The sequence below is a fragment of the Puma concolor genome, chromosome B2 (genome assembly GCF_028749965.1).
Source record: "Puma concolor isolate L17-30 chromosome B2, mPumCon1.1.hap2, whole genome shotgun sequence".
Taxonomy (NCBI): Eukaryota; Metazoa; Chordata; class Mammalia; order Carnivora; family Felidae; genus Puma; species Puma concolor.
This window is the reverse complement of record NC_141671.1, coordinates 51,936,636-51,962,601: the sequence shown is the minus strand read 5'-3', so window position 1 is coordinate 51,962,601 and position 25,966 is coordinate 51,936,636. Positions and strand designations below refer to the sequence as shown.

The 25,966-nt window shown below is 40.7% G+C and overlaps 1 protein-coding gene across 1 annotated transcript in view; it reads left to right on the top strand.

The window, feature by feature from the left end:
* The window catches only part of GCLC (glutamate-cysteine ligase catalytic subunit), a 50,481-nt gene extending 24,748 nt beyond the window's left edge, over positions 1-25,733 (top strand). Inside the window, exons 2-16 of the mRNA XM_025925332.2 lie at positions 141-253; positions 1,110-1,292; positions 5,025-5,138; positions 6,789-6,847; positions 6,957-7,090; positions 11,372-11,446; positions 12,145-12,261; positions 13,288-13,426; positions 13,876-13,988; positions 14,714-14,806; positions 15,105-15,209; positions 22,242-22,323; positions 22,624-22,727; positions 22,804-22,924; positions 24,156-25,733. Coding sequence (XP_025781117.2) covers positions 141-253; positions 1,110-1,292; positions 5,025-5,138; positions 6,789-6,847; positions 6,957-7,090; positions 11,372-11,446; positions 12,145-12,261; positions 13,288-13,426; positions 13,876-13,988; positions 14,714-14,806; positions 15,105-15,209; positions 22,242-22,323; positions 22,624-22,727; positions 22,804-22,924; positions 24,156-24,367 — 1,764 coding nt within the window. The 3' untranslated portion in view covers positions 24,368-25,733. The remainder of the gene's footprint in view (positions 1-140; positions 254-1,109; positions 1,293-5,024; positions 5,139-6,788; positions 6,848-6,956; positions 7,091-11,371; positions 11,447-12,144; positions 12,262-13,287; positions 13,427-13,875; positions 13,989-14,713; positions 14,807-15,104; positions 15,210-22,241; positions 22,324-22,623; positions 22,728-22,803; positions 22,925-24,155) is intronic.
* The last annotated feature ends 233 nt before the right edge of the window (positions 25,734-25,966 follow it).

Genomic DNA, 25,966 nt, shown 5'->3' with positions numbered 1-25,966 from the left:
CTCATTGTGTGCAGTGTAAGCAGATGTGACGGTCTCTAGTTACTGTGGGCCCTTTCCAACCTTGATTTTCCTGCCTTCTCCTAAAGGTCACACTGAACCTGAGTCTGGAAGAAGGTTAATCTCTCTTTTACTTTCAATAGGTGGAATACATGTTGGTGTCTTTTGATCATGAAAATAAGAGAGTCCAGTTGGTCCTGTCTGGAGAAGAAGTTCTTGAAACTCTACAAGAAAAGGGGGAAAGGACAAACCCAAAGTAAGCTGATAAACTGAAGGATTGTTACAGTGTTTCTGAAACTGATAGAACTATTAAAATAGAATCTTTCCTCAGATGTATAGGAGACAGGGTGGCATAGTAGTTGAGGGCACAGGTTCTGGTCCTCCCAAGTTGTCTGGATTCAAATCCTGGCTCCCCTACTTCATAGCTGGGTGCAACCTTGCACAAGTTATTTCTCTGTGCCTTAGTTTCCTCACCTGTAAAGTAGGGATAATAATACTTTCCATGTAGGGTATGGACATTAATATCTTAACGTATTATAAAGCACTTAGAACTATGAGCTCAATATAAAACCTCCTTAATATTAATAAATGTACAAGAAAAAACAAAAACAACAAACCATTGACAAAGCGTTACTGAGATCACAAACCATGGTGCCAGATTGAGCTTACAGAGGAGGGTGTTTGGCTGGCGGGATGTTTTTGCAGTATTTCCTTAAGTAGGCAAAGAGGTGAAGGGGCATGTACTTTCCAGTTCAGTTTTCTGCTCACTCGATTTTGGGAGGCAGCATTTGAGTTTGGAGTCTAGCATTGAACTGAAAGAGCCCTTAAGGCCAAAGGCTTCCTCTCCTTTGTCGCAAAGTGGACTAGCTTGTCTTGGACAGTGATTGCCCTGTGTGTGGTTCTCAGTTACTTAAAAATATTTTGGGTCCAGTACTTATAACCCTTACATGGTTAAAGAGCTCTGGAGAATTACCAGCTTTTGGGAACTGTGAAGGAGTTCTTAGCTTCATTTATACTGAATGGTTTCTAAATTTTTTGAATTGACTTTTTAAAAACTTCTAAAAATTGACAGCAGCAAAATATGATGGAATGGAATTTTCCCTCTTCTGTAGCCATCCTACCCTGTGGAGACCAGAGTATGGCAGTTACATGATTGAAGGCACACCTGGACAACCGTACGGAGGAACTATGTCCGAGTTCAACACAGTTGAAGACAACATGAGAAAACGCCGGAAGGAGGCGACCTCTTTATTAGGAGAAAATCAGGCTCTTTGCACAATAACTTCATTTCCCAGGTTAGTTCCTATATTAACATGCCCCAGCAGATAGTTAGTTCAGAGCTTCAGCTTATAAAAAGCAAATCATGACCCAAGCATTTGACTGTACAGTTCTCATACTTTACAGACAGTTCATACTTTGATAGAATCTGTAATGTGAGAGCTGCAGGCAAAAATTGCATGCCAGTTCCAGTTGGTGGGTGGTGGCCCAGAGCATTGTGGTGAGAGCATTGGTCTGGCCTCAGTGGGCATGACCGTGGGGACCACTGTGACTGATAGCCTTGTGGCAGAGTCCAGCCCCAGCCCGGCTGGTAGGAGCAGCATGTCTGCCACGCAGTTCTGACCCCGTAAAGAGTAGCAGAGTCTTGGGGCGCCTGGGTGGCGCAGTCGGTTAAGCATCCGACTTCAGCCAGGTCACGATCTCGCGGTCCGTGAGTTCGAGCCCCGCGTCGGGCTCTGGGCTGATGGCTCAGAGCCTGGAGCCTGTTTCCGATTCTGTGTCTCCCTCTCTCTCTGCCCCTCCCCCGTTCATGCTCTGTCTCTCTCTGTCCCAAAAGTAAATAAAAAACGTTGAAAAAAAAAAAAAAAAAGAGTAGCAGAGTCTCTGATGATTATCATGTGCTCTTCTCACTCAACTCTGACAGTTGCTTCCCCAAACCTGTGTACCCACTAGCGATTGGTGATATTGGTGGTGATTGGAGGGTCACCTGTTGGAGGGCTGGCATCAGCGCTTCTGGTCCACTGTTGATCCATCTTAACTATGAATGAGGGGGTCATCAGGCCATGTTTGAGTGTTGTGATGAAAAGGCAATTTACAGTTTGTCTTCCAATCTAGTTGTGGCTGAAAGCTCATAAAAGTAAATATCGAGTAAAGTGAATAATAAACGGTGAAGCTATATTCCTAGCATAGAAGGAGGTCTATAAATAGCGTAAAATTAAACCCAGGAGTTCTGCATAGGAATGCAGTTCTACCAAATTGTCAATCTGGTTCATCTATGCTAGGTATCTGTCAGGTTGTGGCAAAGTGTGCTTACCTCCTCAAAGTTCAAAAGAGCTTTGTTTGGGGATTGGTTTCCTTGGACTGGAACACTTAGAACTATCTTTATACCCTCCCTTTTTTTCCTGATAAAAGTATAACGAACATAGGCATTCTGAATCCTATCACTGGTCTCAGAAGGATGCTGAATAGGAATTTTCTTTATAAAAAATCTCCATCTTAACATAGAAATAGTTGAAACTCTATTTAAACAACTTGGACGTCTTGTTTTCTGTGATTCCTTCGTGCCATTATGCAGGCCGCTCCTCTTTCCCTGCCAAAAGAAAATCCCCAGCTGAAGGAGGGTGGACGGGTTTGCTTGGAAGAGAGTTGGCATGGTCCTTTGCCCTAGAATTTTGAGGAGGTGAAAAATCACGACTGTGCCCGTCACTCAGATACTTGAGTGCCTGCTCCGTGCCAGACCCATGCAGTGTGGGGATGCAGTCATAAATGCAAACGGCAGAGTCTTTACCTGTGCGGAGACTGAGTGATCAAATCCCTACAGATCCACCGAACATGAAGTCGAGGCAGTGCCGTGAGGAAAAGACACGGAACAGAGACCGGGACGAGGTTGTTGGTGGACTCGGCGGGGGGGGGGGGGGGGGGGGGGGTGCTGATGATTGGAATGAAGTCCAAAGCCCTGTTGGGAATTGGGAGTACGGAGGGGCAGGATGGCCTAGGAAGAGGGAGCAGAGTGGGTAGATGTCTCAGGATGAATGGGGAAAGCACGGAGCCTTGAGAGGACCAAAAGAAGGCTAGCCGGTGGGACCGGGGTGCTGCAGGTGAAGGGGAGCCTGGGCACGTAGTTGGCGGGGCCAGATGAGGTTAACTGAGAATTTGAGTTGTTATCCCAAAAGCAGTAGGAGTTATAAAGGGAGAGTTGGGACAGAAGAATAAGTTTTCTTCCAAAAATGGATTTTTTTTTAAAAAAGCTTCATCATACATTTTTTGATAGGGCATTTTTGGATTTGTTAAACGAAACAATTATTATTTAGTTGTAGAAGGTTCACCCTATATCTGTAGTGAATGAATGATAAGGAAAGTTTTCTTTTGGGGTCAAGAGAGAAAGGAGTACTTGGTTTCTTAAGTGTAAATAGTGTGATTTTTCTCTCTGTAAAGAGGCAAAATCTCATGGATCTCAAAGCCCAAACAGTGGCCAAGTGAATTTTTAAATTTAAGCCAACTTAAATGGAAAATTTAGTTCCTCAGTCACACTAGCTTCAAGTCAGGTGCTCACTAGCCACATGCGTGGGACACACGGGTATTGGACAGTGCAGACATACATTCCTATTGTGGCATAGAGTTTTGATGGATGGTGCTGGTCTGGAAGAAAAGCAGTGCTATAGGAGTCTGAAGATCTGAGTTCTGATTGCCTTGTCCTGCCAGACACATTCTCCTTGTCCTTTCCATTCAACCTAATTCTGGCTGGCTAAGAATCCCCAAGATTGAAGTTTGCCACTCTTACAGGACTTTTCCTGAGTTTGCAGGCTCATAGTAGAGAATGCACATAGGTGCAAGAATTCTCAGGAACCCTCATGAAAGCTGGAAACTGTTTCCCAGATAAGATCAGCAAATTCAGTTGTTGTTCACAAGGCGGATGTGGGCAGCCAGCGGGTACTTTATTTTATAAAAGGTAGGGGCTGAAAATAAGGCATGGGCTAGTCTTGGCTCTAAGGCCAAAAGTTTCCTACCACTGATCTAAAGCCCTGACAAGAGCCTGCCTTGTTTTGCCTTCACGAACTGTCAGTCTTTGTCCTCTCTCAGAGCAGCACACTTAACTATGACCTTAAACTTCTTAACCTGAGGAACTGGTGGCGTCACTGCAGTTGATGTGGAATTTGAGCTTTACCTCTAGGGATAAATACAGAGCTTCATTTTTGCGTTGGAATTAAAGCTCTTCTTTGGGTCAAGTAAGATAATAAGGTTGGGTTTCAGACATCAGAGGGCAATCTCAGGGGTGGATGGGGGCACCTGTAGAGACACTACCTAATTTTTTTTTTTTTTTAATTTTTTAATGTTTATTTTTGAGAGACACAGAGTGTGAGCAGGACAGGAGCAGAGAGACAGACAGACAGACAGAATCTGAAGCAGGCTCCAGGCTCCGAGCTGTCAGCACAGAGCCCGACGCGGGGCTCAAACCCACGAACCGTGAGATCATGACCTGAGCCACAAAGGCTCCCCTAGACACTACCTAATCATGATGGACTCGTGAGGTGACCTGGAGAGGCAAAAAACATGAGAGCCCTACGATATTTGAACAAAGCTTATCAACAGGTTGGGGGTGGTGGTGGTGTGCAGGGGTCAAAAGACAATCCGAGACATAAGAGCTAGTAAAGGAAGACATCTCAGAAACTGTGTAGGGGGAACCCATAACCCATGACAGTTGATACGATGTAGCCTAGGGACTTCTGTGCTGTTGGTCCTTGCTATTAAGTGAAGAGATGGGTGGAGGTGAATAAGCTCTGTAGAGATTGCAGGTGGGTGAAAGGTCTCTAATACAGTCACTAAAGGGCTGCAATCACAAAAGATGATGCTGAAGAAGACGCAGTGCCGAGGGGGTGTTTGTAAAGCACAGTATTTACATGGTGTCCGTGTGCTGACTTTCCTTAGTGGGTAACATGGAGAGGCGTGGTTCTTAACAGGTGCGGTGATGGTGAGATACCGTTAACTTTTGAAGACAAATCCTGCCTACTTAGTTCTTTGATTTGTTGTAGATTAGGCTGTCCTGGGTTCACGCTGCCAGAGTTTAAACCCAATCCACTTGAAGGAGGAGCTTCCAAGTCCCTCTTCTTTCCTGATGAAGCCATAAACAAGCATCCCCGCTTCAGGTGAGTATGTCTCTGCGAATGAATGCAGATGTGCCTCACTCTTACCATGCCTTCTAGGAGTAAGGTGCTCCTTCCCAGAATCCTTGTCGCAGTTAAGAGTTCAGGCTTCTCTTGTAACTAACCAGAGAAGCGGGCATATGTGCATTTGGTTGGTTGTTTGATGCTGCTCAGAACCCGGCTGACTTGCCCATTTTCCAAGTCATCTTAAAGCGATTCGCTTCTTTAGTGTGTGACAGCATTCTCGAGCAAGAGGCAGAGGAAGTGGTGTTACTGCAGAGCCTGCTGAGAGAACATTCCATCAGAATATCTTGATCCACATTAAAGTCACTGTCTTCTTTAATGTGCAGGTTCTTTTCAATCCTAGTTCCTTAAATGCCTGTTTGGGGAAGTTTTCTCTTAGAGAGGGACAGAAAAGGTAGAAATAACTAAGTGATCTACTCCTCTCACTCAGTATACCTTCAGAATGAGGCAAAATATGTACAACTCTATACCTTCTGCTCTATTAACTTCTAGGTCTGTTTGTAGTTTCATTCCTGGGTTTTAAGTTGCTTCAGGGCCCACACTCGTCAGATCTTGCTTTGTACCTTGAGTTTCCTCTGACAGCCTAAACCTAGGCTCCTCACCTACAGGCAGGAACCACGGGACTTGTCAGCGTTCACTCCTTTAACAGGTCTGCACATCTGCTATATGCAGAGACTTTTGGGGAAAACATTTATAGACATAATTCCCAATTTCAAGTGTTATATTGTGCCAAGGGGAAAATAAAGATACTCGGCTGCAAGAAAAGGTAGATGATGCTGGATGCCAAAAGGTAGATGCACCAGAGACCCTCCTTGGAGAAAAGAGGATGCTTCTGACTGAGGGGATCACAGCAGGCACGTGAAAGAGGTGGCCTGCATGCTGAGGCTATATCACCACTGTCTGCTAGAATCATACTGTCAGCCCCAGATGTAATTTTAAATTTTCTAATAGCCACGTGAAAAAAGTAAAAAAGATGGACTTTATTTTTTCTTTAATTATCCAAAATTATTTCAACATGTAACCAATACTTTAAAGTTATTGATAAGACCTCTTTATTTTTGTAGTAAGTCTTCCAAATTCGGTGTGTATTATTATCTTTACACCATATTTTAATTAGGACTAGCCACATTTCAAGTGCACAGTAGCCACAGTGGACCCGGTGGCTTCTGGATTAGACACTCTGGATCTAGAGGAGAAGTATTAATGTTGCAGTTTGGGTAGGGCAGTACCAAGGTATTGGGGCTCCAGAGATGCCTAGGGAAAGTGAGTACTAAAGTTTGGCGTCTTTGTAGTTAACACGGGGAACGGTAACATACAGTGAGACCAGACCATGGCATACCCCAGACACTTGAATTTGATCTGGTAAGTTACAGGCAACTGGGGAACCCAGGGTTGAACAGGGAAGAGAACGGCATTCTCGAGCAAGAGGCGGAAAAAGTGGTGTGACCGCAGAGCCTTCTTACAGAACATTCCCTTCGAGTATCTTGATCCACATAAATATTCAGTAGGATTGCCTCAGAGATTTAGTTTGAGGGAGGGTTTCGTTCTGTTTATTTGTATACGATCAAATTCTTCTTGTACATGATGTTCTTAGGTAACCGATTCTTGACGTTTGATTGTCTGTTTTAGTACCCTAACAAGAAATATCCGACACAGGAGAGGAGAAAAGGTTGTCATCAATGTACCAAGTAAGTCCAGAGTGAGGCGATAGCGTGGGAGAGAGACAGCTGTGGAATTGTTGTTTCATCCTGGAATCTCACCCATATCCCTTTTTTTATTTTTAATTTAATAATACAGTATTTAAGGACAAGAATACACCATCTCCATTTATGGAAACATTTCCTGAGGATGAGGAGGCAGCAAGGGCTTCCAAGCCTGATCATATTTACATGGATGCCATGGGATTTGGGATGGGTAATTGCTGTCTTCAGGTATGGCTTCAAGTACACAGAGAGGCAGTGTGCCCTTGTCCCTTTCTGTTTACTAATTTCTTTTTTTTTTTTTTTTTTAATGTGCATTTAAAAAAGTTAACGTTTTAATCAAGTTGAACTGAAAGCCAAGTGTGCCTTTCTGAAAACTAGTGATTTTAGTAAATTCATTAGTAGCTATCTTGATGGAGAATTGACAGAATCTCCAGTTTACTGCAAATATAATTAATTGTTAATTAATTTATAGTGTGAAGCATTCCATGATGAGTCTCTAATCTTTTCTAGTGATGGATGGTCTGGCTTAGAGCTTGTAACATCATTCAGATCTGTTTGTGAAAATGAACTCTGGATGCACTCCAGTGATTTTGTGATCCAAGGGAAGGACTGTCTGGACATGAAATTTTCATACTCAGGCAAGGCCATCTAGTGGCATAAAAAGAACTATTTAGCCACCTGTGTGTGTCTTGCCCCATGCTAAGTCACACAGGGTAGGGTAGCCTTTCTGTGTTTACTTGATTAAAACTTTCTGTGGATCTAATGAGATGGTGGATGCCCTTGGCACAGGCATTGTGCCCAAGGACCTGGGCGGGAGGGCACAGAACCTATCAGGCAGCATGTGGGCCTGCACTAGGGTCTCAGTTGTTACTCCTCAGGTATTTGGGGAGCTCCATTCACTTCTTTTGGTCTTGGTTTTCTTATCCGTTAACAGGAAGGTTTATATTAAGGCCCCTTCTGGGTCTGACTCTAAGCTAGTATTTACTTCATTGTTTTTGTCAACAGAAGTGCTGGTTTTAATAACCCTTCGTTTGCTTAAAATCATGTTAGAACAGGAGTTAGGAGTTGCACAAATTGAAAATTTCAAATAAAAATAGAGGCTACTTGTTACTGTCTAAGGAGATTGTATCCAGTTCGGATTACTTGAAGATTAGAAATGGTGTCCTTAGAGGCCTGGAAGGGTGCAAAGCCCGGCCCCCTTCTGAGGTCACTGGGTCTCCACTCTGCCTACTTAGCACCCAGAGGCCAAAAGCACAGAATTCCCATCATCTTGAACAGCTGCAGCATAGCCATGCACCTTCTTGCACATATAGCTCTGATGTGCTTATTTTTACAACTATGGGGAATGAAAATTGAATGCCAGAGTCCCATTGTTCTATGCTAAATGTGTCTACATGACCATAATTTTTTTTTTTTTCTGATTTTCCTGGCTTACATAGGTAGTATAAAGTGTGTCTTCCAAACAAATATAGGCCATTAGGCTTCTTTACAAATGGTCACGTTTCATAAAGGGAGCTTTTGACTTTGGCCTGTATACCTGCTTTCCTGTCTTAATTACCAGTTTTTTTGTTTGTTTGTTTGTTTGTTTTTTAAGAGCACCATTAAGATCTAGGGTTTAGTGCATGGCTTTAAAGTTGTGTCAGTGCAATGGGAGTACTGATTGCCTTTTCTTGGTTTAATATGAAACCAAGGAGCCTTGCCAGGGATAGCACAATTACTTCATTCCACCAGGATGGTCTTTCCCTTGTACTACTATACAAGTAAATGTGCTCTAATGGTGGGTAGTAACATTTTTATTGCCTGGAGATGCACTTTTCTGTCCAATTTAAGCTTTGTTGTGGATTTAGGATTAAGGTTTCTTTTTTCTCGATGGCATGTCCAAGACCGTACTTTGAATACTCCACTTAAAAAGTCGTTAGCACAGGTCACGTATGGTGTATGGGAAATAAGATGAATTCCATACCTCCCCACCGAAAACCCTGTTTTGTATCTCTCAAGTGGAAAAGTAGAAACAACTTAGCAAAGTAAAGCAGAAAAAGTTTTAAAGTAATTTTTAAAGGTTAATGAAGACTTAATTGTACAAAACAAAAAAATCATTTAACCACATTCAGATTCTTGACTCTTCGGGAGTCAAGATTTTTCAGGAATCATTTAATAAGTTGGTGTACATTGTGCTAGGTTTTCCCCCTCTAAGAAAATCAGGTGGCTTCAAAACTGGGTTCTAGATAAATTTTAGAGATTCAGGTTTCCAACATCTGTTTTTCATACTTTCTCTTTTTTACCCCTCTGTTTCCTAGTGACATTTCTTCTCCTCCTATATGATACTTTAAAAGGACACCAGAGGCCAAAACTGAATATTCATACTTTAAGGCATAAGAACTCTTTGTTTTCCTTTCCCCACTAAAGCCATTAACCATAGTCGTGTTTGATTTGAAGATAGCTCTAGAGTACTGAAGCCAGTTACTAAATAGATTTAGAATAACTAAGTCACTTCACTGTTGTAACTTAACTATTGAGTTCCAGGTGCTAATTTTCTTAAGGATACCTTACCCCTAGATTTCCCTATGAGTTGCCTAGTATATACCAGGCTGTCTAAGAGAAGCCAGTCAAAAAACTGGAGAGAAAACACTTACATTGTATCTATTTAAAGATAGAAATAACAGACACACACTACAATACCTCAAGAGTAACAAAAGAGGATCTAAACAAACTAAGGGATGCATATTCAGAAGAATTCAGCAGTCAAAACACTTGGGGAACATTGAGGTATTTTTAATCTCCGTCCATCTGAATGTGGCCTCTAGAGTCCCTGTTTTTTAAGTATCTCACCATTTTATGAAAATAAAACTTCTTTACTCCCCCGTAGTCTCCTCTTTAGCACCTTCTTTCCTTCAAGATACACAAATTCATTTAACAAATGTTTATTAAGCACCAGGTAAGTGTCACTTTACTTCACATTTGGAATAGAGAACAGCAGGGCCCATCCCTGCCCTCAGAGAACTCACATTTTCGTGGGGATTCCCAGCTCAGAAGTGTCTAAATACTCAGCTTACTGTCTTCTGTTTTCTTACTTGCCATTTTATACTTCCCTTGCACAAGGTGATTCCTGAGTTCCCACCACATTGCCGAAACTGCCCTTGTTTTGGTTAAGAGTGACCTAATTACCAGTCCCTCTTAATCTTTATTTTAACCTTTGATACGCTTATTCCTTGATGTCTATGATGAATTAGTTTGTAGTGACTGATTAATTGCCAGTACATTTGAAATAAAATACAGCATTGAATCATTAACAGAAATTACAGCAAGTTGTCTAAATAATTATTTTCTGTAATTAGTTACCACCCTGACGTGAATAGAATTCTGCAGGTAGGCTGTGAGTCTCGAACAGAAGTTCCTCTGAGACCTGGCTAGAACTATGGGAAATACCTGGTTGGGATTATAACAATAAACATCTTCGCTCAGCTGCTTCCTCAAGGATTAAGCTCATAAATCACCTCCTGTACCAACACGAAATTCAAAATTTTCATTGTTAAATAACAGAGGACATGAAAGCTGTTCCCAGTTGGCAGTTTATATGGATGTGCTAACACAGTCATGATTTGTGTTCCCAGTCCCTTCCTTCCACTGCTCCTCACCCCAAGGCAGGCAGAACCTTTTTGGTTTCTTTCGGGTAATTGTTTTTAGATTTGTGCTGATCAGTCATGTGATGTTTTTTCTCTGCCTTACTCTTAAGTGTTCTGCTTGCCCCTCTTATGTGGGCTCCCTGTCCATCTTGAGAACGTGACCTGAGCCTTCTCCCTATTTCTCCACCCCCAGACTTTTCTTCTGGGCATCAGCCCTGGAGACCCCACCTCTTTAAAGGGCTTCTTTATCTGCTCCTGGCCTTTTACGCCCATCGTGTCTTGGTGCCTCTGCTCACTGTCTGTCGTAAGAACACCCAAGCCAAAACTCGAGTCACACTTTTGTTATCTGTACCCCACCGGCCCCCAGGGGCTGCTTGGACTTGGGTGTGCCCCTTGCACCAGCCGTGCTTGGTTCTTCCGGGTTAGTTGCAGCATTTTAACTAACTCTCTCTTCCTCTAGTTATGTCCTGTTCCAAGCTATACTTTATACTGCTGCCAGGGAACTTTGAAACCCACCCTTTTGTACCCAAGTTTATATAACCCTTCAGCTATAACTGAAGTGAATGGAAAGCTATAGAGGGAAATGAGCCAGCACAAGAGGAAATGCCTTGCTGAACTCATTATTTCTCGAGTGTCTTACTTTTTTTTCCTGACATTTTAATCTTACTTAACTTAGGAAATGGTTGTTTATATTAGTTGTGAACATGATGAAATACCATATTTTGGCAAAATTCAACCATGACAACTTTTTAAAAACATTCTGTATTAAATGTTATTAGTGATGGAGTAACCGTGGTCCCTTCTCCAGCCATCTTCCTTGTCAGAGTAATCTTTGGGAAGGATGTTCATGATTTGTTGTTGTTAATAACTTGCAATTCTTAAACAGGTAACGTTCCAAGCCTGCAGCATATCTGAGGCCAGATACCTTTATGATCAGCTGGCCACCATCTGTCCAATTGTCGTAAGTAGAAATGACATCTTACTTTAAACGCTTCTTTGTCTAGAGGGTGCTTGTGCAGAATTTGCTGACCATGTGCTATTGAAGTTCACGTAAGACTTCATTCAGAAATGAACTGACATAAATAATATACATTCAGAGCTAATGGACTAAGACTCTAAGCTGTAAGAGTTTACTGTTGCTAGTAAGACATTTGAGGGTTAAAGTGTTAAGTTTGACTGCAACCATTTCCCCCTCCCATCCTTCACATTCTCATGTGAGAGAGGGGATGATTTAAAATGCATCAAATCCGGAGCGCCTGGGTGGCTCAGTCGGTTAGGCTTCCGACTTCGGCTCAGGTCATGGTCTCACGGTCAGTGAGTTTGAGCCCCGCGTCAGGCTCTGTGCTGACAGTTCAGAGCCTGGAGCCTACTTCGGATTCTGTGTCTCCCTCTCTCTCTCTGCCACTCCCCTGCTCATGCTCTGTCTCTGTCTCAAAAATAAATAAAAACATTTAAAAAAAATTAAAATGCATCAAATCCAAGAACTTGAGTCTCTTCTGGTGTCTTTGACTATGAGAAGTCAGGTACAGACAGATGGAGTATAACTCCATAGGGGTTGCATAAACTGATTGTTCTAGACCAGAGATAACTGCATGGTGCTTTTCTCAGCTTGTATGTGACACTTTGAACCTGCAGGTGCTGACTCTTGTTTGTTTTTAGATGGCTTTGAGTGCTGCGTCTCCTTTTTACCGAGGCTATATGTCAGACATTGATTGTCGCTGGGGAGTGATTTCTGCATCTGTAGATGATAGAACTCGGGAGGAGAGAGGACTGGAGGTGGGAGTGATTTTCCTTAATAGCCTTTTAAATCAAGCAGGTAAAATGGGGTTATTGTAACTATTTGCCATTTTGAAAGTCTCCCTTAAATTTTTGTCTTGAGTGGGTTAGTCACATATGGGAAGAAATTGACAGGTTATCAACCTGTCTTTGATGTCCTAGTGTTTGTGTTGGGTGAATACGTGGGAAACACGATTTGGTTTGGGTGAGGAGGTTTCATCACTGTTGAAATCTGTATTTGTTTCATCCTCTTCTAAAACTAGTAGTGCTATTTTTCTATATTTTGGAAGTCCGTGCTGATGGGCCGCTACTACCAGAAGGCTTTTTGGTGCTACATGAATGTTTTTTATATGAAGATTTCTGCTGTGGAATCTGTTGTCAAAGATTATTTTGCCGCATTGAAAGGGGTTAGGTTTACCTAATAAGGGTAGGTTAGTGCCTCTTGTTTTATATGACTGTGCACCTCTCCCAAGCTGGAGTGTGCATCAGAACCACCTATGGACATGATTAAAACTAGTCCCCCAGGCCCATTTTCAATCTAATACACCAGCATCTCCAGAACTGGGACCGGGGCACGATTTGTAAAGCCCTCTCGAGCACCCTGGATGTTCTCCACCAGGACTGCAATACCACTGCTCTCATCTTGCTGTGAGCGTTCGTACATTGTTCAGCAGGTTGCCGAAGGAGAGAGAAACTGTAAAGGAGAAATGATCTTAATAGCTTCGTTTTACATTAATAGGTTTGCTTCTAAACTTTGCATTTATTTTCTTAGCTTAGGAAGAATTAAAAGAAAAAAAAGTATATTTAAATCCTATCAGAACAGCTACTTAAATTACTTCCAAAGTTGTTAAAAACGTAATTTTCCCTAATAACTTCTCAGGATTAACTTATTTGAGGATCTTAAGGTTGGACATTTGTATGTAACTGTTATATATAAAAAATCATTTTAGTAGAACTATTTGGGGCATTAGTTTATTTCCAGAGCTTATCTTCTATGGCATTCATTTATATTTTTTTCAATTTTAGCCACTGAAGAACAATAGCTATAGGATCAGTAAATCCCGATATGATTCAATAGACAGTTATTTATCTGAGTGTGGGGAGAAATACAATGACATCGACTTGACAATTGATAAAGAAATCTACGAACAGCTGCTGCAGGAAGGTGAGTAGCCACTCGTGTTCTCCAGATTTGATTGTACACCTTTAGTTCTTCAAAATTCTTTACAACTCTTTGCCGACCCCTGGTCTGGTTTCTGTTCCTGGTGTGAAGTCTATAACTTGTCTTATTTGGCTGCCTGTTCCTAAAGTTTCAAGTTTCTAATTCTGAGATCTTCTTGGCTTTTAGCAAAGGAACTTACTTTGGAGGTCTGTATCTAGGTCCACACCAGTGCCCCAACCAGGCATTGTGTAAGTAGCAAATAAAACTCTGGCATGTGCTCAGGGTCTGTAGAATAAAACCGTGGGTGACATACAGAGACCGAACTAACCAGCCACTTCCTAAGCTTCTCAATGCCCTCTCTTCACACCTGCTGAGCTGTCCTGTCTCCTGACTGGACGTAGACACGGTGGAGCCTACAGCTTTGATGGGAGTCCTGTGTAATCTCTTGACAGGCATTGATCATCTCCTGGCTCAGCATGTCGCTCATCTCTTCATCAGAGACCCACTGACTCTATTTGAAGAGAAAATACACTTGGATGATGCCAATGAATCAGACCATTTTGAGGTATCTCCTCTAATTTTTTTTTTTAATGTTTGTTTGTTTTTGGGAGAGAGACAGAGTGTGAGCAGGTGAGGGGCAGAGAGAGAGAGAGACACACACACACACAGAATCTGAAGCAGGCTCTAGGATCTGAGCTGTCAGCACAGAGCCTGACGTGGGGCTCGAACTATTGAACCACGAGATCATGACCTGAGCCGAAGTCAGACGCTTAACTGACTGAGCCATCCAGGCGCCCCATCTCCTCTGTTTTAAATGCATTTCACTTCACTAACCAAGATGGAGGTCATTTTCTGTACCTGTGTACAGCTAGTAATAGGAGAAATGTCCTATGCCTTTCATTATCTAGTGCAGTAAAGAATTAAGAAATTTTAAATTGGTTTAAAGTACCCTATTTTAGGATTCTGACTGGTTATATCTCTGGTTCTGCATTTTTTTTCAGTATTTTCTCTTGCTTGCATAAACGTGAAAAATTCAAACATGACACATGAAAAGATGGCTTCAGTTATTTCTGTGCTGCCAGCATATCACCCAACTTTTGTTAAATGTTTGTTTACCTAACAGGTCACACACCAAGAAAATCTCAAATGGTACCTTTTTGTATTTGTAAATTAAAGAGTACTTGGTATTAACAGTGAATAATCATCCCTTAATAAAGACCAAACCATCTTAATATTTTACTGGACATATGGAAAATTGGTTTTATTTTCCGTTTGTTTGATTTTATATAGAACATTCAGTCCACAAATTGGCAGACAATGAGATTTAAGCCCCCTCCTCCAAACTCTGACATTGGATGGAGAGTAGAATTCCGACCCATGGAGGTAAGATACACATGGGCAGGAAGTGACTTAAATATACCCGTCCTCTGCCCATCACCCTTCTGATGCTCTTCTCAAAGGTTCTTGGAAGGACATTCAAATCAAGTTTGTGCTTGATAAAAGCAGGTCTAAAAGCTAAGGTGGATTGATTTCTGAGAAGAGATTGTGGGCAGAGGGCTTCAAGCCCTGGGTGGGGGAAGTCGGAGCTGGCTTGGGAATGACATGATCTGAGGAGGGGCCTGTAGGGAAGAGCATGTTTGTGTGGTTGGTCCATAACTTTTCTGGGTTCCTGCTTGTGTAGGTTCAGTTAACAGACTTTGAGAACTCTGCATATGTGGTGTTTGTGGTGCTGCTTACAAGAGTGATCCTTTCATACAAACTGGATTTTCTCATTCCACTATCAAAGGTAAGAATGTGTTTGAGGGTAGTGATCAGTCTAGGTATCTATGGATTATCTATGGCTCGTTTACATATAATATTTTAAATCTGACCTTATTTTGAATTTTCACCATTTAGATAAGATGCTTCTCCCTCCACTCTATTCTCTTTTCCTTTTAAACCTAAGCTTAGGCTGTAGATTTTGGTACTGCACTGGTGGAGGTTACTCGAAAACAAAGTGCTAACACTAGCTCCTTTGCCCATTTGAAAGAGATTTGGGGTTGCTTTTGAATAACCACTTTTATAGAGGCTTTCAATTCAGGGTGATGGTTAGAATCCACATATTGATTTCATTTTCCCCCAAATGCCACTTTGGTGACCATATTAAAACTGAGAGGGGAATGTATAACTGCAGGGAAGGGTCACGTCGGTGGAATCAAACTGGAGGTGTTTCTGGACAATGTAGATGGGACTATCAGAAAAACAACTAATAGTTAATCAGCTTCAGCCCAACAAAACCAAAAAAGGAGCTCTCTGGAAGCAGTTTCCCAGCAAAGCCTTGGAACAATTTCAGGCCATGAGGCAGCAGCTAACTAACTAGAAACCTTTGGTTCTGGGGCCACTCAGTCTCTGGCCACAGAAAGTGTCTGGGAAAGGTGGTTGGGCCCAGTGAGGGGTCTGCTGAGGTTTTATTTCCAGAGAAAGGAGAAGGATAGCAGCCCTGTCAGAGCAAGCATGGAAGAAAGAAATAAATGCCTAACTCAGCATCTTCTCCCACCTCACTGCCTACTCCCTCCATCAGGTGAGACTTGTCCCGCCCACACACCCTGAGGGAAGTTTGGCCATCAGCCTATCTCTGCCTGCTCTGAATGCCCAGGCCAAAAGTAAGCCACAGAATTGTGTGAGTCCATTTGCCCATATGGGTGTCCCTGCCAAGAGGGATCAGCCCATATAAGGAAAATTCCCTGTAAGCTACCTGCCTAAGCCTTTGTTAACAAGTATGAATAGATGTCTGAAAGTCCATAGAAAATGGGTAACTTTTAATAGCCTTAAAGGGCCCAGCTGGGTTTACAGAATGCCTTCTCCTCAGTGAACTAGTTAATTAAAGAAAAACGGAAGAATTCTTAAATGCTAATTAGTGCCCTTGAAAAAATTCTAGAGAAGAGTCATATGGGTAAAATAAGCAAGCGTATGGACCAGAGAGCATTTGGAGAAGAGTTCTTAAAAAAAGCTACACTTTTAAAACTTCATATATTCACCAGTAGAGCCCATGTTACCGAAGATCCAAGTTAATGATTTGGGAAACCAAATTGAGATTTATCTCAGAATGACAAAGAAACAGAAATTATGGAAAAACTGAAACATGGAGAATTGCTCTGGAAAGTTCAATGTTTGTAATACTTTAGGAGAAATGATCTATATAAAAAATGGGATCCAGTAATCAGAGAAATAGAAATTTCTCTGACTGAAAGAGTTCATTAAGGGTGAAACAACTATTTAAAGAACCCAAATCTAGGAATTTCTGAATCCTAAAGAAGGAAATCAACCATTTGAACAGGAGAGAGAATTCAGATTGGATAGCTACCAAGAGGAAAAGAAACTAGTTGATCTCCTTCCTCATCTACAACATCAAATGCTAAGAGATGGAGAAAAGTTCACAAAATCCATAAAGGTAAAGAAAACAATTCTCTTCCCAAACTTCAAAATCCAGGCTATTCCTCAATAGATTATTAGAGCTAAAAGCATGCCAGAACTCTTACCAACTGAGGGGAAAGTGGAAGGAGATTTATAGTAGGTATCCTTTAATGCTTGACATTTAGAGAATTTCATAACAAAGCAAGAAAAACTAATAGTATGGAAGTAAGATTTTTTACTTCTAACCTGCTAGTTTAAAAGGATGGGAAAAGAACGAAGAACTTCCCAGTGCTAATGAACAAAAATTTGGGGTGGGACTAACCACCTTCAGAGTGGTAAGACAGTATAGCCCAGAGAACATAAAATGATGAAAGTAAGATAAAAACAAATTTGAATAGACTATTCTACTAAAAAGCTAAAACAGATGATAGAAAGTAACAGCATAATGGTGTAGGGTGTTTGCCTACCTAAAACAAGGACAAGTGTGGAAAACCAAGGGCTAGGTAATGACCTTTAAAGGATAGTAGAAATAAGAAACTAATAACAAAATTTGAGAATTAAGTATTAAATGAAATAGAGAAAGCAGTTTTCTGTATTCTTCCAAGATCATGTTAGATTTTTGTTGTTGTTGTTGTTGTTGTTATTCCTTTAACTATAGCAGACATTTCTTAAGGAGCATAAAAAAATTTAAAGGCACTGTAGTGTGGTGTCTCTGATGTGGCTGCATTATGAGCATTAAATTCATAAATCACTTGTATTCCTTACCGGCTTTTTAAGCTGAGCAAAGGTGCTACCATCACCGTGCCTCCATTTGCATGTGTAGAAGTGGGCTACACGGCTGTTGTAAGAACATGTGGGATTCATGGAGGTAAATCACTTAGAGTGCCTTGTCTGTTACTCACTGACAGGCCATATGATCAGCGAATGAGAATAAAAGACTAAAGTAAACCTAAGCAGTCAAACTGAGAATCTGAAGTGCAGTAGTACAGTATACTTGTAAGAGAAATTCAGAAAAGCAAAAATTAAAATAGTCCTTTATGAACTTTGATCAAGGCTAAGAAAAAATTTTAGAAAAGAAAACCCATTCGTAGCCATGATGGAATTTTAGACTGTTATTTGGATATGTTTCTAGAAGTGTCTAGATCATTCAGAAGGTCATGTATCTTAAACATGACAATAGAAATTGAGTATGGGAGACAGGCTCGGTAATCAAAGACTTGGCACTATCCATCCTAGTTCAACAAGACCCTTTAACTTGTACATGTTAAGATTCTCCTAAAATTTCATTATGGGAAATAAAGTACTACTTTAAAAGCTCTACTTTAAGGGTCTTAAAAAGTCATTTGAAAAATAAAGAATTGACAATAAAGATGTTTTTGTACGTGGAGACAAATGAAAATGAAATTACACAATGGTCCAAATTTGGGGGACAGAGTGAAAAAGCAGTTCTAAGAAGGAAATTCACAGCAATGCAGGCCTACCTCAAGAAACAAAAATTTCAAAGAGCCTTACATCTAAATGGCCTAGAAAAAAGGAGAACAAAGCCCAAAGTTAGAAGGAGGAAGGAGCAGAGCAGAAATAAATTAAATGGACACTAAAAAAATAGAAAAGATCAATGAAACAAGAACTGGCTCTTCAAAAAAATAAATGAAATTTAAACACCTTTAGATTCCCCAAGAAAAAGGACACAAGTAAGTAAAAGAGAAAATGAGAAGTAACAGCTGACGTCACAGAAAGGACTATGAGAGACTACTACAGAAAATTACATGCCAACAAATTGGACAACCAAGAAGAAATGGGATACATTCCTAGAAACAGAATCTTCCAAAACTCTATCAGGAAGAGCTAGAAAATGTGAACAGACCAAATACTACTAATGGCATTGAATTGGTAATGCAAAAACTCAGAAGTCCAGGACCAGATGGGTTTACAGGTGAATTCTACCAAACATTTAAGGAAGAGTTCATACTTGTTCTCCTCAAACTGTTCCAAAAAATAGAAGAGGAAGGAGAGCTTCCAAATACATTATATTATCAAAACCAGGTGAAGATACTGTAGGCTCATACCTTTTGATGAACAAAATCTGAAAGTTCTCAACAAAATATTAGCAAATTATATTCAACAACGTATTGAAAGGATCATTCACCACAATCAAGTGAGATTTATTCTGGGGATGCAGGCTGGTTCAGTAGTTGCAAATTAATTAATGTGATAGACCACATTAACAGAGAACAATAAAAATCTTTATTTTAGTAGATACAGGAAAAAAACATTGGACAAAATTCAACATCCATTCATGAACACTCCCAGTAAAGTGGGTTGAGGGGGAACATACCTCAACATAGTAAAGGCCATGTATGGAAAATCCACAGCTAATATCTTAGTTGGTGATGAAAAATTGAGAGCTTTTCCTCTAAGATCAGGAACAAGACTTAGTCAACATAGTCCTGGAAGTCCTCCTAGTCCTAATAGTTGACAAGAAAAAGAAATCAAAGGCATTTGAATTGGTAATGAATAAGTAAAACTCATTATTTGCAGATGACATGATACTATGTAGAAAACTCTAAAGAGCCCACCAGAAAAACCTATTTGAAATAATAAATGATTTCAGTAAAGCTGCAGGATACAAAGTCTGTTGCATTTCTATACACTAATAACCAAGTAGCAGAAAGAAAACAATTTTATATTCAGTTAAACCAAAAAAAAAATAAAATACCTAGAAATAAACTTAGCCAAGGAGGTGAAAAACCTATACTCTTGATGGAAGAAATTGAAGATGACACTAAGAAATGGAAAGACATACCAGGCTTATGGACTGGAAGAATATTGTTAAAATATCTCTACTACCCATAGCAACCTGCAGATTCAATAAACCCCTATCAAAATACCAACAGTATTTTTCATAGAACTAGAATAACCCTAGAATTGTATGGAACCAAACCAAAAAAAAAAAAAACAAAAAAAAACAACTTCCCCCAAATAGCCAAACCAGTCTTGAGAAAGAGCAAAGCTGGAGGTAACACAATTCCAGATTCCAAGATGACATATTACAAAGCTATTGTAATTAAAACAGTAAGGTATACTGGCCCAAAAATAGACATATAGATGAATGGAACAGAATAGAGAGGTCCAAAATAAACCCATTCTTATGCAATCTATGACAAAAAAAGAGACAAGAATATACAGGAAAAGGCAGTCTTCTCAACAAACGGTGTTGGGAAAACTGGACTTTCTTACCTCATACACAAAAATCAGCTCAACAAGGATTAAAGACCTAAATGTGAGACCTGAAACCATAAAACTCAGAAGAAAGCATAAGTATTAATCTTTAACATGTACTGTTAGCAATATTTGTCTAGATTTGTCTCCTCTGGCAAAGAAAAGCCAAAGACAACTATTGGGATTACCTCAAAATAAAAAGCTTTTGCATAGAAAAAAAAATCATCAGCAAAACAAAAAGGCAACCTACTGAATAGGGGAATATATCTGCAAATGATATATGTGATAAGGGTTTAATATCCAAAATATATTTAAAAATCTCACCAAAAGAGGGGTGCCTGGGTGGCTCAGTCGGTTAAGTGTCTGACTCTTGATTTTTCGCTCAGGTTGTGATCTCACAGTTCATGGGATCGAGCCCCACATCAGGCTCTGTGCTGACAGTGCAGAGCCTGCTTGGGATTCTCTCTCTCTCCCTCTCACCCTGCCTCTCCTGCTTGCGTGCGCTCTTCCTTGCTCTCTTTCAAGATAAATAAACTTAAAAAGGAAAAAAAAAAAACACCCACTTCAAATCTATCTGATTAAAAAATGGACAGAGGACCTGAATAGACATCTTTCCAAAGAAGACATACAGATGGCCAACAGACATGAAAAATTCTTCAGCATCACAAATTGTCAGGGAAATACAAATGAAAACCACAGTGAGATACCACTTTACCCCTGTCAAATGGCTAGATTAAAAAGACAAGAAATAACAATGTTGGCAAGGATGTGGAGAAAAAGGAACCCTTGTGCATTCCTTGGTGGGAATGCAAATTGGTGCAGCCACTATGGAAAACAGTATGGAGGTTCCTCAAAAAATTAAAAATGGAATTACCATATGATTCAGTTAATTCAACTGTTGGGTATTTACCCAAAGAACATGAAAATATTAATTCAAAAAGATACATACCCCTACTATGTTTATTGCAGTATTATTTACAGTAGCCAAGATACAGATGCAATTCAAGTGCCCGTCAATAGATGGATTAAAGATGTGGTATATACATATACAATGGAATATTGCTCAGCCATAAAAAAGAATGAGGTCTTGCCATTTGCAACAATGTGGATGGACCTAGAGAGTATTATCCCTAAATCAGAGAAAGACAAATACCGTATGATTTCACTTCTGTGTGGAATCTAAAAAAGCAAAATGAACAAAAAACAGACCCATAAATACAGAGAACTGATGGTTGCCAAAGGGGAGGGAGTGGGGAAGTGAGTAAATGGGGAAGGACAGTGGGAGGTATAGGCTCCAGTTATGGGATAAGTCACCAGGATGAAAGATAGAAGCATAGGGAATAGAGTCAATGATACTGTAATAGTATCATATGGTGACAGACGGGAGCTATACTTACAGTGAACACAGCACAACAGTTGTTGAATCACTGTGTTGTACACTGGAAACTAACATAACATTATGTGTCACCGATGCTTTGATAGAAAATAAAGACACTGATACTCGGGACCCATAGTGAAAAGCTCCGATTTAACTGGTCTGGTGTGTGGCCTGGGCATACCACATGACCTAGCAGTCTTCTGGGTATGTACTTCTTAAAGAAATTGGGGCTCACGAATAGTTGATGTGGCCAGAACTACCTGATTGAACCCTCTCTTCTTAGAGCGCTAAACATACTGTGACCCTCTGTTCTTAGAGGACTAATCTTATTCCAGATCTGACTACCTATCAACTCTTTTCCTTTCCTCACCAGTGAGGAAAGCAAAACCCTAGTGGTAGGGAAGGCATAGCACTGAGCCAGAAGTTCTCTGGGTTCTTTGCTTTTTGTAACCCTGGCATCTTGTGTGAGTCACTGTGCTGTGTGAAGAGAACCAACCACCTGCCCTCCACAGATTTCTTACAAGGTTCAGTCACAAAGGTATTTTGAAATGCAGACAGCCTATGTGAATGTAAGTTTTTGTTGTGATTTTTTTTCAAGTAAACTTCTCTTAAAGTTTTCTCATTCTTACTAAAAAGTACATACTAATCTGTGTTGGAATGACCCAGGCCCTACAAAAAAGTGAAGTCTCTTGTTCCAACCAGAAAGCATTGAAGGTGAAAGTACAATTCTGAGGGGTGAGTCTTAATTGCAAAAGCAAGGAAGGCACCACCCCTTCTCTGTTGGATGAAGAATGTTCTGATGTAGCCGTGATTATTTTTCTCCCTTAGGTTGATGAAAACATGAAAGTTGCACAGAAACGAGATGCTGTCTTGCGGGGAATGTTTTATTTCAGGAAAGATATTTGCAAAGGTATTCATTCTCTTGGATTTCTAGGGTCACTCATTTTATTTTTATTTTCTAAGTGTTTATCTTGAGAGAAGTGGTGCCAGCCAGGGAGGGGCAAACAGAGGGGGAGAGAGAATCCCAAGCTGGCCATGGGCTGTTAGCACCGAGTCCAACACGGGGCTCGATCCCATGAACCCTGAGATCATGACCTGCGCTGAAATCAAGAGTCGGATGTTGACCCTACTGAGCCAGCCAGGCACCCCAGGGTCCCTCACTCTAGGCTTTCACAAGCCCCTAAAGCTCCTCCATCCTTTCATCTGGCAGGTGGGAACACTGTGGTGGATGGCTACGGGAAGGTCCAGAACACCTCGGAACTGACCACGGAGGACTACACCCTGATGAGCATAGACACCATCATCAACGGGAAGGTAGAGGCCCTGCCCATTGCACCTCACCACCTGCACCAGTGGGCAGGGCACTAATTATGTGTCCTGCTTCTCCTAGGAGGGTGTGTTTCCTGGGTTGATCCCGATTCTGAACTCTTACCTTGAAAACATGGAGGTGGATGTGGACACTAGATGTAGTATTCTGAACTACCTAAAGCTAATTAAGAAGAGAGCATCTGGTACGGTATCCTTTGCTTTTGTTTGAAATCTTAATGGAGGCAGAATCTCACAATCTTACAATATTGTTTCTTAATGTAGTCTTTTCAAATATACCATATTTTATCAGTGTATTTTTCACATTGAGGTCTCTGCAATAGGAGACACCTTATAATCATTGACATTTTAATTATAAGAACTTTTTTGTCTTACTAGTTCATAAAGCAGTGGTGCATCTTTAAGTTGATGGCATCTTGGACAATGAAATACAGTATCTAAATTGCCTTTTAGTCATTTATGGGAAGCTGTATTTGTTGGACATCATCATCAACAGCTCTATAGGGCTAAGTAACTCTAGGTTAAATAAGTGACAGCCACGATGTCTGCTTCTTCAGCCACCTTGCATACAGTGAGCACCCCAGAATCCTCTTTTTTGTTTTGAGATCACATTGACCAACCATGCCTACCAAGGGCCCAGCACAAGGGAACTGTCAGCTGTGAATAAGAGTAACAATGTCATCTACATTTCACTTGAGGCTTCCATAAACTTCCTGGAGTCTCAAAGGATACACCCTCCAAAGATGGTGTATCTGCCAATCTCTCCCTTCATTCTTAACTATTCCTTATTTTTTTCACCTCTTTGATCAAAGATGGTTCTGGGAACTCCATACCCTACAGTGCCTCCATCAGTCGCAGCTCTTCAGCTAAACAGGAGGACGTGTGCTCCAGTACATGTGTTAGTTCCCTTTTTTGATTTCTTTCCAGTTTTTTTTGAGGAGTAATGGACATGGATCCCTGTGTGAGTTTAAGGTACACAGCATGACGGCTTGATTTACATATATTGTGAAATGATTACCACTCTAGTTAAGACCATCTTCTTGTATAGACAGAATGAAAAGAAAATGTCCCCTTGTCTGAGAACTTCGATCTGCTCACTCCGCAGCTTGCCTGTCACACAGCAGGCAGTGTTAGCTCTAGTCCTCATCTTTGTGACATGCTAGTGGCTCCCCATTTCTGAAGAGGTGGCTGTGTCCCCAAGTGGGTGCATCTAACCTTGGGACGCATGTGTTCTAGTTACCTGCCTGCAACCTAAAATAATTCTTCTGGAAAACCTTTCTCCCCACCCTCTGGTGGGTACACCAGGAGGTCATACTGATTTTTCTTCAGGATTGTGTTTATGCTGGTCACTAAGTGGCAAGTTACAAAACAAAACAAACACACTTCTCTTATGTTGTCTTAATTTTTTTCCCCCAGGAGAACTAATGACAGTTGCCAGATGGATGAGAGAGTTTATCTCAAACCATCCTGACTATAAGGGAGACAGTGTAATCACTGATGAAATGAACTATAGCCTCATCTTAAAGTGTAACCAAATTGCAGACGAATTGTGTGAGTGCCCGGAGTTACTTGGACCAGCGTTTAGGAAAGTGAAATACAGTGGAAGTAAAACGGACCCTTCCAACTGACATTCTGTAGAAGGAAAAACACATTGCTGTTTTATTGAAAACTGACCGAGTGATGCTCTGCCCGTGAGTGGTATGAAGACCAAGTTCCAGAACAGCCCTGTGTCTTGGGCCGCTTGGCCCGAAATGGATTTAGAGGCTTCCCTTCAGTAGGTAAATCTAGAGTTTATACAGTGTACGTGTACATAGTAAAGTATTTTTATGATTAACAACGTATTTTAATAACCTTGTATCTAAAGTCACTGTGAACTGGCTTGTACATTTTCTTACTCTGGAACACCTATCGACTAAACAGTTTTGTAAATGTAACGTACTGGTGACTGTACTATACCTGCATTCCAGAGTTGGAGGCGTTTACTGTAAATTTTTGGTTTTTTTAAAGCCTTTACCAGGGACCTGATTCACTGAAATTTATCACTTCATTTTAAAAACAGGTGGCCTTGTGAATTCTCTGAGTCGTCTCCTTTGTTGTATAGTTAAAATCACTATCGAATCCATTGAAATGCTTTAAGGGTAATCTATGTTGTTTTTTTTATAATTGGAATAGTTAATAGGTTGGTCACCCTTCCTCAAGTTTTCACCTCTAAAGTCCATTGAACTGAAGGTACTTTTTTTTCTTTAAATTTGCTGATTTAGGCATTATGAGACTGGTATCCCTAGTTCACCTGTGGTGATTAGGGAAAGTGATTTTGTTTGTTTTTTAAAGGGCAGAATTGTTTGTCCTCCTGTACACACCAAGAGTAATGTCAGCAATGGCACCAGCCCTTGTGTTGTGGCCCATGGGGATTGATTGCTGCTATCTACTTACATTTTCAAACCAAATGCAGTTTCTGAAATTTTTGTTCTGTTACTCTTTATCTGGTTTCCAGTAAGCATATTGACATTCTTCCAAAAACCATTCTAGATTTTACCAAGGGAATATTCTACATAATGTTTATCTTCTCTGTGAAAATCATAAATGAATCATGATGTGCACTAAGTTTTGTGAATCAGGACCCTACATGTTTAATTGTAAATAATTTAAGTTTACACAATTGTCACTAGTGCATTCTGTTAAAGGTTTTTTTCCCCAATTAGTTAAGTCCTAACTGCTTCTGAAATAACTATGTATAGTAGATGATGCAAACCTTTATAGGCCTAAACACTTAAACTGTAATGCTAATTTTAACAAATCGCGATAAAGCTGCTTCAGCTAAGCCTGTGTATGTATAAATACTAGGGTTTGTGCTATGTTTCATACATGTATTTTGGAGGATTAAAGAATGCCTGTTTTTTCATTTGCAGTTTGCTTGTGTAAATCAGGATGTAAAAAGGCAGATGAACTAAATGTGGTATGAGGAAATAAAACATGGAATTAGCATTCTGAAAACTCTTGAATGTGTGAGTTCCACAACTAACTGCAGCATGATGGGGATCAGAATTAGCCCAGATCTTCTGTGACGGTTACTTGTTTCAGTCCTCAGATGTCTTTAGAAAGAAGCCTGCTCTCAAAGCAGGTGCCTTCTCTCCCTTAGTGGCTGTCAACCCCTAGGGGCAGGGGAGGGACTTGCTCAATGGCTGAAAGAACCACTGGAAGCGGCTTTCAGGCTGGTCACATGGAGC